Source organism: Panthera onca, chromosome D2 (assembly GCF_046562875.1).
Source record: "Panthera onca isolate mPanOnc1 chromosome D2, mPanOnc1 haplotype 2, whole genome shotgun sequence".
Lineage (NCBI taxonomy): Eukaryota > Metazoa > Chordata > Mammalia > Carnivora > Felidae > Panthera > Panthera onca.
In genome coordinates this window covers 58,135,407-58,148,777 of record NC_138349.1, presented here as the reverse complement: position 1 = coordinate 58,148,777, position 13,371 = coordinate 58,135,407, and the positions used below count along the sequence as shown (strand labels likewise).

The 13,371-nt window shown below is 36.3% G+C and overlaps 1 protein-coding gene across 2 annotated transcripts in view; it reads right to left on the bottom strand.

The window, feature by feature from the left end:
- The window catches only part of DNA2 (DNA replication helicase/nuclease 2), a 56,925-nt gene that overhangs the window by 15,305 nt on the left and 28,249 nt on the right, over positions 1 to 13,371 (bottom strand). For both annotated transcript variants that reach the window (XM_081790538.1, XM_081790539.1), the window contains 6 exons: positions 12,481 to 12,675; positions 10,968 to 11,198; positions 8,647 to 8,763; positions 8,457 to 8,566; positions 7,544 to 7,653; positions 5,952 to 6,176 (listed from right to left, as the gene is read on the bottom strand). In XM_081790538.1, coding sequence (XP_081646664.1) covers positions 5,952 to 6,176; positions 7,544 to 7,653; positions 8,457 to 8,566; positions 8,647 to 8,763; positions 10,968 to 11,198; positions 12,481 to 12,675 — 988 coding nt within the window. The remainder of the gene's footprint in view (positions 1 to 5,951; positions 6,177 to 7,543; positions 7,654 to 8,456; positions 8,567 to 8,646; positions 8,764 to 10,967; positions 11,199 to 12,480; positions 12,676 to 13,371) is intronic.

Here is a 13,371-nt window from a genome sequence, read left to right as displayed (position 1 = left end):
CAACGAAACCAAGAGTTGGTTTTTTGAAAAAATGAACAAAATTGACAAACCTCTAGCCAGGCTTCTCAAAAAGAAAAGGGAGATGACCCAAATAGATAAAATCATGAATGAAAATGGAATTATTACAAACAATCCCTCAGAGATACAAACAATTATCAGGGAATACTATGAAAAATTATATGCCAACAAATTGGACAACCTGGAAGAAATGGACAAATTCCTAAACACCCACACTCTTCCAAAACTCAATCAGGAGGAAATAGAAAGCTTGAACAGACCCATAACCAGCAAAGAAATTGAATCGGTTATCAAAAATCTCCCAACAAATAAGAGTCCAGGACCAGATGGCTTCCCAGGGGAGTTCTACCAGACATTTAAAGCAGAGATAATACCTATGCTTCTCAAGCTATTGCAAGAAATAGAAAGGGAAGGAAAACTTCCAGACTCATTCTATGAAGCCAGTATTACTTTGATTCCTAAACCAGACAGAGACCCAGTAAAAAAAGAGAACTACAGGTCAATATCCCTGATGAATATGGATGCAAAAATTCTCAGTAAGATACTAGCAAATCGAATTGAACAGCATATAAAAAGAATTATCCACCATGATCAAGTGGGATTCATTCCTGGGATGCAGGGCTGGTTCAACATGCGCAAATCGATCAACGTGATACATCACATTAATAAAAAAAAAGAGAAGAACCATATGATCCTGTCAATCGATGCAGAAAAGGCCTTTGACAAAATCCAGCACCCTTTCTTAATAAAAACCCTTGAGAAAGTCGGGATAGAAGGAACATACTTACACATCATAAAAGCCATTTATGAAAAGGCCACAGCTAACATCATCCTCAATGGGGAAAAACTGAGAGCTTTTTCCCTGAGATCAGGAACACGACAGGGATGCCCACTCTCACCGCTCTTGTTTAACATAGTGTTGGAAGTTCTAGCATCAGCAATCAGACAACAAAAGGAAATCAAAGCCATCAAAATTGGCAAAGATGAAGTCAAGCTTTCGCTTTTTGCAGATGACATGATATTATACATGGAAAATCCGATCGACTCCACCAAAAGTCTGCTAGACTGACACATGAATTCAGCAAAGTTGCAGGATACAAAATCAATGTACAGAAATCAGTTGCATTCTTATACACTAACAATGAAGCAACAGAAAGACAAATAAAGAAACTGATCCCATTCACAATTGCACCAAGAAGCATAAAATACCTAGGAATAAATCTAACCAAAGATGTAAAAGGTCTGTATGCTGAAAACTATAGAAAGCTTATGAAGGTAATTGAAGAAGATACAAAGAAAGGAAAGACATTCCCTGCTCATGGATTGGAAGAATAAATATTGTTGAAATGTCAATACTACCCAAAGCTATCTACACATTCAATGCAATCCCAATCAAAATTGCACCAGCATTCTTCTCGAAACTAGAACAAGCAATCCTAAAATTCATATGGAACCACAAAAGGCCCCTAATAGCCAAAGTAATTTTGAAGAAGAAGACCAAAGCAGGAGGCATCACAATCCCAGACTTTAGCCTCTACTACAAAGCTGTAATCATCAAGACAGCATGGTATTGGCACAAAAACAGACACATAGACCAATGGAATAGAATAGAAACCCCAGAACTAGACCCACAAACGTATGGCCAACTCATCTTTGATAAAGCAGGAAAGAACATCCAATGGAAGAAAGACAGTCTCTTTAACAAATGGTGCTGGGAGAACTGGACAGCAACATGTAGAAGGTTGAAACTAGACCACTTTCTCACACCATTCACAAAAATAAACTCAAAATGGAAAAAGGACCTGAATGTGAGACAGGAAACCATCAAAACCCTAGAGGAGAAAGCAGGAAAAGACCTCTCTGACCTCAGCCGTAGCAATCTCTTACTCGACACATCCCCAAAGGCAAGGGAATTAAAAGCAAAAATGAATTACTGGGACCTTATGAAGATAAAAAGCTTCTGCACAGCAAAGGAAACAACCAACAAAACTAAAAGGCAACCAACGGAATGGGAAAAGATATTTGCAAATGACCTATCGGACAAAGGGCTAGTATCCAAAATCTATAAAGAGCTCACCAAACTCCACACCCAAAAAACAAATAACCCAGTGAAGAAATGGGCAGAAAATATGAATAGACACTTCTCTAAAGAAGACATCCGGATGGCCAACAGGCACATGAAAAGATGTTCAACGTCGCTCCTCATCAGGGAAATACAAATCAAAACCACACTCAGATATCACCTCACGCCAGTCAGAGTGGCCAAAATGAACAAATCAGGAGACTATAGATGCTGGAGAGGATGTGGAGAAATGGAAACCCTCTTGCACTGTTGGTGGGAATGCAAATTGGTGCAGCCGCTCTGGAAAGCATTGTGGAGGTCCCTCAGAAAATTAAAAATAGACCTACCCTATGACCCAGCAATAGCACTGCTAGGAATTTACCCAAGGGATACAGGAGTACTGATGCATAGGGGCACTTGTACCCCAATGTTTATAGCAGCACTCTCAACAATAGCCAAATTATGGAAAGAGCCTAAATGTCCATCAACTGATGAATGGATAAAGAAATTGTGGTTTATATACACAATGGAATACTACATGGCAATGAGAAAGAATGAAATATGGCCTTTTGTAGCAACGTGGATGGAACTGGAGAGTGTGATGCTAAGTGAAATAAGCCATACAGAGAAAGACAGATACCATATGGTTTCACTCTTAGGTGGATCCTGAGAAACAACAGAAACCCATGGGGGAGGGGAAGGGAAAAAAAAAAAAAAAAGAGGTTAGAGTGGGAGAAAGCCAAAGCATAAGAGACTGTTAAAAACTGAGAACAAACTGAGGGTTGATGGGGGGTGGGAGGGAGGGCAGGGTGGGTGATGGGTATTGAGGAGGGCACCTTTTGGGATGAGCACTGGGTGTTGTATGGAAACCAATTTGACAATAAACTTCATATATTGAAAAAAAAAAAAAAAAAAGAAAATGTCCCAAGTTTGACAAGAGACATTAAATCTATATTAAATCTATAGATTCAATAAGCTGCGAAAACTTCAAACGTAATAAATAGAAAAGAAAAAACACTACAATACACACCATTATTAAAATTCTAAAAACTAAAAGAAAAAAATCTGGAAAGGAGTCCAAGAAAATAACAACTTGCTATAGGGGATATTATTCTAATTCAAATGTCAGCATATTTCTCATTAGAAATTACAGAATACTTAAAAAAAAAAATCATGGAATCCTTAAAAAAGTGGTAGAATATTTTTCCAGTACTAAAAGAAAACAAATTATTTACCCAGAATCCTATAAGTAACAAAATAATCCTTCAGGGATGAAGACATTCTCGCAAGGAAGGAAAACTAAGAGAATTTGTTGCCAATAGACCCACTACTCTAAAAGAATGGATAAAGGAAGATCTTTAAACAGAAAGGAAATAATAAAAGAATGGAAATTTGGAGGGAACATCAGGAGAGAAGAACATAGTAAACAAAAATACGGATAAATACAATAGGTTTTTCATTTCTTCCAAATTATGTTTCATGGTTGAAGCAAAAATTAGAACACAGTCTGACACAGTCTATGTAGGAGGAATATTTAAGACAATCATAAACAGGAGAAGATAAGGGACATAAATGGAAGTAAGGTTTCAAACTTCACTAGCACTAGTAAAATGACATAATCAATGGACTGACTATACGTTATGTATATATAATGCAATGCTTAGATCAACAGAGCATCCACTAAAAGCTATTCAAAGTGATACACACAAAAACACTATAGAGAAATCAAAATAGAATTCTAAAAAGTGTTCAAGTAACCCATAAGGCAGGAAAAACAAAACAGAATCAAAAAAGAGAGAGAAGCACCCAGCTGGCTCAGTCAGTAGAGTGTGTGACTCTTAATTTCCGGGTTATGAGTTCAAGCCCCATGTTGGACAAAAGGATTACTTTAAAACAAAAACAGAAACAAAAACAAACCACTAAACATACAACTACCAAATGATCCAGAAATTGTACTCCTGGGCATTTATCCAATAGACTTAGGTTCACACAAAACCCTGTACGTGATTATCTCCAGCAGTTTTATTCGTAATAGCCAAAAACTATCCAGATGTTTTCAGTGATTGAATGGTTAAACAAACTGTGGTACATCCATACAATGGAACAATACTCCCCAGTAAAAAAACCCAACTATTGACACACTCAACAATCTGAATCTCCAGGGCATTAGACTAAGTGAAAAACACCAACCCCAGAAGATTACATATTATACGATCTCATTTATATAACATTCTTGAAATGACAAAATTGTAGAAATGGAGAACAGACAAGTGGTTATTAGGGGTTAAGGAGGGGGTGGGGCAAAAAAGAAGTGGGTGTAGTTGTAAAAGTGCAACACAAGTAATCCTTGTGGTAAAGGAGCTATTCTGAAGGAGCTATTCTGTATCCAGACAGTATCAATGTCAATATCCTAGTTCTTTACTAGTTTTGTAAAATGGTGCCATTGAGCAAAGGATATACATGATGTCTATTATTTCTTACTACTGCATGCAAATCTATAGTTATCTCAAATACTAAGTTTAATTTTTAAAAAGTCAATCAGATATACATCTTAGCCACTTCAAAATTTTTTAATAACTGCTATAGACATTTGACAAAGGACTTGAAGGAACAGCCTATTACATTTACTTTAAGAGATTTTTTTTTTCAGACAAAAATATCAGTTAATTCCAGAGGGGCACCTGGCTGGCTCAGTAAATAAAACATGTGACTCTTGATCATGGGGGTTGAGTTCGAGCCCCATCTTAGGGGTGGAGATTACTTAAAAATAAAATCTTAAAAAAAACCCAAAAAAACAAAACCACTTCCCAGAAAAATATATACAAAACATTAAATAATAAAATAAAAACTAGGTTCTATACCTATAACAAGTCTGTTCATGTACCATTGCTTTGAATTTGAACTTGCTAAAAAATCCCGATTATTAGTAATATAATAACATGTAATATAATAATGTGTTTGGTGTTCCTCTGGGTTTCTAGCACAGAGCTCCTAAAACCCTTGGAATTTCCTGAGTGCAAGGGGTGAGAGGAATATCTTTTGTTATTCATAATAAATCCCTTTCAACCACACCTCAGTTTATGCTAATGAGATGGGAGTTGGTTGCCAGAGGAACAAACCTAGAGATTAAAGAGTCAAAACTGTCAGCTCCACCCCCTCCCCTCTACCTCAGGGAAGGGGAGAGGAGTGGGGATTGAGCTAATCACCAACCACCAATGATTTAATCAATCATGCCTACATGATGGAATCTTCATAAAAACCCTAAACAAAGGGGTTTGAAGAGCTTTTGGTTTGATGAACACCTGGTGCTGGGAAGGTGGTTCAACTGCAGAGGGCATAGAGCTCCATGCCCCTCTCCACATTCCTTACCCTATGCATCTCTTACATCTGGCTGTTCCTGAATTGTACCCTACATAATACATCCAGTAATATAGTAAGTAAAGCACTTACTTGAACTCTGTGAGCCATTCTAGCAAATTCTCAACCCAAGGAGGGGGTCATGGGAACCGCAATTTATGCCTGGTTATGCAGATAACACAGAAGGCCCAGATGTACAACTGAGAACTGAAAGGGGTAGTACAATCTTATTGGGACTGAGCCCTAACCTGTGGAATCTGCACTAACTCCAGGTAGTTAGTGTCAGAAGTGTTTTTGAGTAGAGAGCAACAAGTTTTCTTTTATTAGGATATTTTAATCTAGAAGATGGGAGCCCTGAATAAGAAACCAGAAACCTCGTCTCAGTTCAAAAGCAAACAGTAAATTATAAATTAATAAATTGGTCAACGTGACTGAATTTCCCAGAATGCCATTACTCCAATCACTCTAGCTGCAAAAATTACTGTTGGCATTATCATGCAATAATTGTACTTACATGACTATTGTAGAGTTCTTCTAGAAGAGCTAAGGATGTAATGGACTTGGATCGGCAAACTTCCTCCTCTGTGAATTTCTGGATGTCTAGATGTACCTTCTGAGTCTGACCCAAACGCAAAAATCCTATTTTAAACTTTGCTAACTTCAAAAGAATATTGTCAACAGCAGAGTGTGTATAGCTGGTCAACAAAACACTAAAGCCACAGGCATAGAGAATTCTTACCTAATAGTGAATAAAAGAAAGGAAAATAGCATTATTTTTAATTCCAGATAATTTTTAACATGCTTATGTTTTTCAAACAGAATCAGAAAACTTAATAGTTAGGAAGCATATCTTAAGAGCTGAGCCAAGGTAACTTTTTATTAAGTTAAAATGATATGTTAATAACATATTATTAGTGATAATAAAATTGAATACATATGAACTTTGAATAGTGCCTGGCACACAGTATTAGTTGATAAATATTTGTTGCCATCATTTTGGTTATTCTAAAATTAGCACAGAAATTTACTGACATGGAAGGAGAATACCAGAAAAATCTATGTCAACCACTTCTATATAATTTATCATTTTTATTTATTTTATTGTTTAATGTTTATTATTAAATATTTATATTTATATACATTCTATAAATAATTATATTTATTTTATAAATATTATATTTATAAATATTTCATATTTACACATATATTTTAAAATTTTTAAATATTTAAAATTAAATAAAATTAAAATAAAATAAAATAAAATAAAATTTAATTTAATTAAAAAATTAAAAATTTTAAAATATTTAAAAATGTGTAAATATAACATTATATTTATAATATATAAACATATATATTATATAATATTTAAATATATATAAATGTTTATATTTATATATATTTAAATATTTATTATTTTTGAGAGACAGGAAAAAAGTGTGCACACATGCACGCACATGCAAGCAAGGGAGAGGCAGAGATAGGGAGACAGAGGATCTGAAGCAGTCTCTGTGCTGACAGCAGAGAGCCTGATGTGAAGCTTGAACTCACAAACCACGAGATCATGACCTAGGCCCAAGTCAGATGCTTAGCCGACTGAGCCACCAGGCATTTTTTAAAGGGAAGGAAAACATACAACGACATACATGCCACCAACAGAAAGAGATCTCAGACAATCCTAAATGCAGGAAACCTACAACATGATTACAATTTTTTGTGACTTAGTTTTTCTATTTCTTCTGTCATTCTAAAAGGTTAATGTGAAATGAAGATTGATTTAAAATTGAGCCCTTTTGGGGCGCCTGGGTGGCTCAGTTGGTTAAGCGGCCGACTTTGGCTCAGGTCATGATCTCACGGTCCGTGAGTTCGAGCCCTGCGTCGGGCTCTGTGCTGACAGCTCAGAGCCTGGAGCCTGTTTCAGATTCTGTGTCTCCCTCTCTCTGACCCTCCCCCGTTCATGCTCGGTCTCTCTCTGTCTCAAAAATAAATAAACGTTAAAAAAATTAAAAAAAAAAAAAATTCAGCCCTTTTGATAGCAGACATCACACTGTCTGAACTGAGAAGCTGATTTAAATACTTAGTTTCTAAGCAAAAGAATAATAACCTTACGAGAGTACATATGGTAGTTGTTTTTCCTGTTCCAGGCATGCCCACGATGAGTGTGTAGTCTTTTGAAAGAAGTACCTTTTTCATTGCTTGCCTCTGAGGTTTATTCAAACCTGCATTTAAATTTTAAAATAATGGGAAAAAGAATGTTGGATTTCAGTGAGCAAATTAACTAGAAGAAAAGTAGCCTTGGGGTGACTGGGTGGCTCAGTCCATTAAGCCCCGTCTACGGCTTAGGTCATAATCTCACAGTTTATGAGTTCAAACCCCGCATCGGGCTCTGTGCTGACAGTGTAGCCTGGAGCCTGCTTCAGATTCTGTGTCTCCCTCTCTCTGCCTCTGCCCTGCTCACACTCTGTCTCTCTCTCTCTCTCTCTCTCTCAAAAAAGAAAGCAGCCTCTATTCAAGTCTGTTCTTCAATACATCTGTTTGTCTCTTTCTTTCTTTCTTTCTTTCTTCCCTCCCTCCCTCCCTTTCTTTCTTCCTTCCTTCCTTCCTTCCTTCCTTCCTTCCTTCCTTCCTTTTTTAAATGTTTATGCATTTTTGAGAGAGAGATATAAAGCACAAAGAGAGGAAGGGCAGAGAGAAAGGGAGACACAGAATCTGAAGCAGGCTCCAGGCTCTAAACTGTCAGCACAGAGCCCTATGAGGGGCTTTAACTCAAGAACTGTGAGATCATGACCTGAGCTGAAGGTAGATGCTTAACCGACTGAGCCACCTAGGCGCCCCCAATAGGTCTTTTCAAAATAAGAAAATGTGACAGTGATGTTAAAGTGTATATGTAAACTGTTTCCTAAGAGAATCTGTCCAAAAATTATAACTGCAAGTTAAATAACAAACACGACAGACTATGACATACATTACATTATAAATACAACCAAGAACAATGGTAGAAGACATGCTCATTATCACATACCTTTCAGAATGCAGGCAACTGTATCCTTTGCATCATGTGGAAGAACAGAACTGAGGTAGGATATAAACTGAGGTTCACGAAAGTCAATGATCAAATCTCGAAGTTTCTGACTGACAAGGAAAAAAAATGCTTTTAGTAATATTCCTTAGGAAAGTGGGGGTAAATTTCAGATTTATTCATTGTTACAAACCTGACACGAGTATTTTCCATCAATTTAGAAAGATTTCCTAATGGGGTATCTATATCACAATTCTTTTCTTCCTGGTCCAATCTGAACAAAGTTGATTCTGGGAGTACTGACAAGTTCCTACAACAGCAAAACACATGTACATAAATGTTTTTCATTTAACACGGTCAGTCTATGTAAGAAATACACTGCTGTTTGCTAAGAGTAAATGGGCCAGAATAGCTATTAAAAATGACTACTAGGCCCTAAAATTCATACTTGCCAATCAGAGACAATATAAGAAGGGTGAACTGGCAGGAAAAGAGAGAAAAGTAGGGTACAAGACACTAAGGTCAAAGCAGTTAATCAGGAACCTACATCTGCTGACAATTCACTAGGCCTTGCTTTACAGTCTAGCCTGGGCTCACCACCCCCAGAAGGATCCTGAACACATGGCCCTTCTCTCTTCTAGCCTGGAGCACAGGTCTCTTTCCTGATGCCTTCTCCCACTCTTCCTCCAGCTCCTCAAACCCTAGGGTTCCTTCCATGGTCCTGTATACTGCTCTTTCTTAGAATTTCCCTTTGGTTCCAAGCCCTTATGTGGCTCTGACCTCATATTCCTCTTCCAACTGGTTGCTTACCCAAGCTTCAGGTTTGGATATACAGCAGGCAGCAGTATCTTTCCACGTGGCCAAACCAAGGCTATGAAACTGAATATATTCAAAACTGAACAAATCTTCATCCCTGCTGAACCTGATCTTCATTCTGTGGTTCTGATCCCAGTTAATAGCACTTGCTTCTATACCACTGTTTTATCCTTCCCTCTCCCTTAACCTCACCCTCTTCCCAACCTGCATATTCAACCAGCATACATTGTAAAAGGAGAAAATGAAATGGTGAGAGCTCAGAATAAGCTTCATAGCTGACAAAGGGGGTCTAGCCTGCCTGCCATTCATGTGGTTGTGAGAACTAGATCAGATTATGTCCACATAAGCATTATAAAACAGAATATGCTAGATAAATGTTCGGCAGTTTGGTAGCTCCTCAAAATATTAAACTCAAAATAGTGCATAGCCCAGCAATACCACTGGTAGGTACCTACAAAGGAAAATAAAAAATATATTCACATATGGGGCGCCTGGGTGGCTCAGTCAGTTGAGCATCCGACCAGCTCAGGTCATGATCTCACAGTTCGTGAGTTCAGGCCCTTCATCGGGCTCTGTGCTGACAGCTCAGAGTCTGGAGCCTGCTTCAGATTCTGTGTCTCCCTCTTTCTCTCTGCCCCTCAAAAATAAAGAAAACTAATAAAAAAATATTTAAAAAATATATATATATTCACATAAAAATTTGTATGTGTATATTTATAGCAACACTAGCTATAACACCCAAAATGTGAAAACAAGTCAAATGTCAATCAGCTGATAAATGGAGGAGCAAAATGTGGCCTATCCACATAACAGAATATTATTCAGACATACAGAAATAAGGTACTGGTAAATGCCAAAACTTAGATGAACCTCATAAACATTATACCAAGTAAAAGAAACTAGGCAATAAACAACAACAACACATATTTTTATTCTATTTATATGAAATATCCAGACTAGATGCATCCATAGAGACAGAAAACAGAATAGTTGTTGCCAGGGACTGAGGGGAGATAGACTGCTTAATGGGAATGTTTCCTTTCAGGGTGATGAAAATACTAGATAGAAGTGACAGTTACACAATATACTGTGAATGTATTAAAGGTCACTGAACTGTATGTTTTTAAATGGCTAGTGGTTAATTTTGTGTTATGTGAATTTTACATTTTTTTTAAGAAAAGGGAATGAAGTGGGGCACCTGGCTGGGTCAGTCGGCGGAGCATGCAACTCTTGACCTAAAGGTGGAGACTTCAAGCCCTAGGTTGGGCATAGAGATTAGTTAAAAAAAAAAAAAAAAAAAAAAAAAAAAAAAAGGAAGGAGTGGGGGAATGAAGTATTGACATGTGCTACTCCATGAAGATGAATCTCAATAACAGTATGCTACATGAAAAATGCCAGTCACAAAAGACCACATATTGCATAATCCCATTTATAGGAAATGTTCAGAACAGGCACATTTAGAGAGACAGAAAAGAAACTGGTGACTCCCTAGTGTAGGGGGTGTGAATACCAAAAGGTACAAGGGTTCTTTCTGGAGTAATGAAAATATGCTAAAACTGACTTTGGTGATGGCTGCACAACTCTAAGGATATACTAAAAACCATGGAATTGTATACTTTAAACGAATGACTAGTATAGTATGTAATTTACATATCAATAAAGCCGTCACCCACCCCCTCCAACGGAACTTTTCATTACCTGTCTAATAAACAGGTTACTGATGTCATGTTAATCTCCTTCACATATCCCCTAGACAAAGCAAACAGTGTTCTCTCTTCTCCACTTAAAATAACTCTATCACCTGCCATTAGATTTGTGATAGGCATGGCACCATTTTTACGTTGAAAATTATGTAAATATTGCCCATCACAAACTGTCTTTACACGTTCTGTTCTAATCAGGTTTCCAATGCAGTTGCCACTCTCTTCCCTATGAAACAGAGAGAAAGAGAAAAAGCTTCCATTTACATCATATATATAAATACTGTATTTGCATTTTTCCACAATTTACTTGTTCCTCTGACCCCTGGAAGTTATAATGGTAACAATGAGTCCATCATTTTTACATTTTCTACAATCTACATTGAAGTGTTACAAATGCTAAGGAAACATTCGGTTAGTTTTAAAATAATCTCTCACCAAACCATCCCTAGACAAGTGCTAGGAAGCACATCCCTTGTTGCACCCACAGGCTGGTTTCTCTGAACAACATGTATCAGCACTTTGAACTCTGAACAATACCTCAACTTCGTATGCTGATACATGTAACATTACAGAAAACAAATGGTAATAATGTTTCCTGAACCTGATGTGAAGAAAATAGTGCCTATTTCTTTAGTACTTATAAAAGGATTTGTAATTATTCTTATTAAAATAATGGCAAGCAAACTGATAATTCCACTGTTTCTAAGAGATAAGTATTAAGCATTTACAATCTCTCAGGCACTACTATTAAATACTATACAACTTCAGAAGCTTGTTGGCATGTACACTTGACACATTCACTATACTTATGGAGTCTATCAAAAGCTACTTACACTTTATCCACTGTAATGACTCCTTGTGTTAAAATTTACTATTAAGAAAATGATTCAATTATTTCTAAAGTCACATTAAAATCAATATTCATTCTCAAATGTTATAAACAAGTAGATCAAAAGCAACTAAATACTAAAGAAAAATACTATGTAAAGATAACAAAATTACTTATTTATAAGCAACTTGTAAAAAAAATAGATATCACAAAATGACTGACCAACTTTAGAAAATTTGAATCCATATTTATAAGCAACTTGTAAAAAAACAGATCTCACAAAATGAAAGATGGACCAACTTTAGAAAATTTGAATCTGTATCAGAACTTACTAAATATATAAACTTTATAAAATACTAAGTGAAACTTCATTAACTTGTACTCTACTAGGATGCTAAAATTCACCTAATGATATATTAAACTTTATGCTGTTTTCAATGATAAACAAGGACTTACCAATAATTATTAAAATAAGATTTCTCAAGTCATATTTAACCTACTAAAAGTAACAATTGTGCTCTACTTAGAAATAATTCCTTCATAGCCATCTAGAGTTGGCATGAATATATGAAACTGCACATCTCTGAAATGTTATTACATATCCTGACATTTTTCCAAATGTCATCCCGTTAGCTAATATAAGTTACTGACGTTTTACTGTATTAAATGGACCACTCACATTTCTGAAGCAGGTATTAACCATATATGTTGGTGATTCTTTTTATTATCCTTTGATTGTGACTCCAGGGTTAACATTAGACACCAAAGGCTGAAATACTCCAAGTGTGAAAGCTTCAGATGTTGGGTTTCTTCTTTTATTTTGGGCAGCATGCCAATCGGGACTGAACCGTCATCCATCTGTTGTTCAACTGCTCTAAAGATATAGCTCCAAGTCAGAGATGTATATAAAATATTAGACTGGCTAGCTATAAAAATGAGGCTATTTCTAAAATAAGCACATGTATATGATGATCACCATAGCTTATAACCAAAGCTCCCAATTTTCGTTAAAAGTCATTTCAACATGTTATAAGCAAAATGGCTTTTTATAAAACAAAATGCATAAGAAACCCAGTACTGCATTATTTTGCTTTTAAGGACTATCACCCTAACTTAAGTTTGGGATACTCTAGTTTTCATTCCTATATGTAGCAAATCTTGGCTTTTTATACAATTGCATTTCTCAAAATCACAATATTGTACATCCAGCTCTGTATCATAAGAATGTCAACATAAAAATATGGAGAATTGTATGGAATATAAATTCTGCTTAATACTAATTTTGGGATTATTATATAGAAATAAATGTTACAGAGGCATACAAAACATAAAGAATAAAATAAGATTTCTTCTGCCTTTAAGAGATCATTTATTTGATAAAATACTTTCAAAAGTCCTTTATGGGGACCTGGGTGGCTCAGCTGGTTAAGTGTCTGACTTCAGCTCAGGTCATGATCTCAAGGTTCGTGGGCAGCCTGGAGCCTACCTCTGATCTGTGTTTCCCTCTCTCTGCCCCTCCCCCGCCCACACTCCGTCTCTCCCTCTCAAAAATAATAATAATAATAAACAT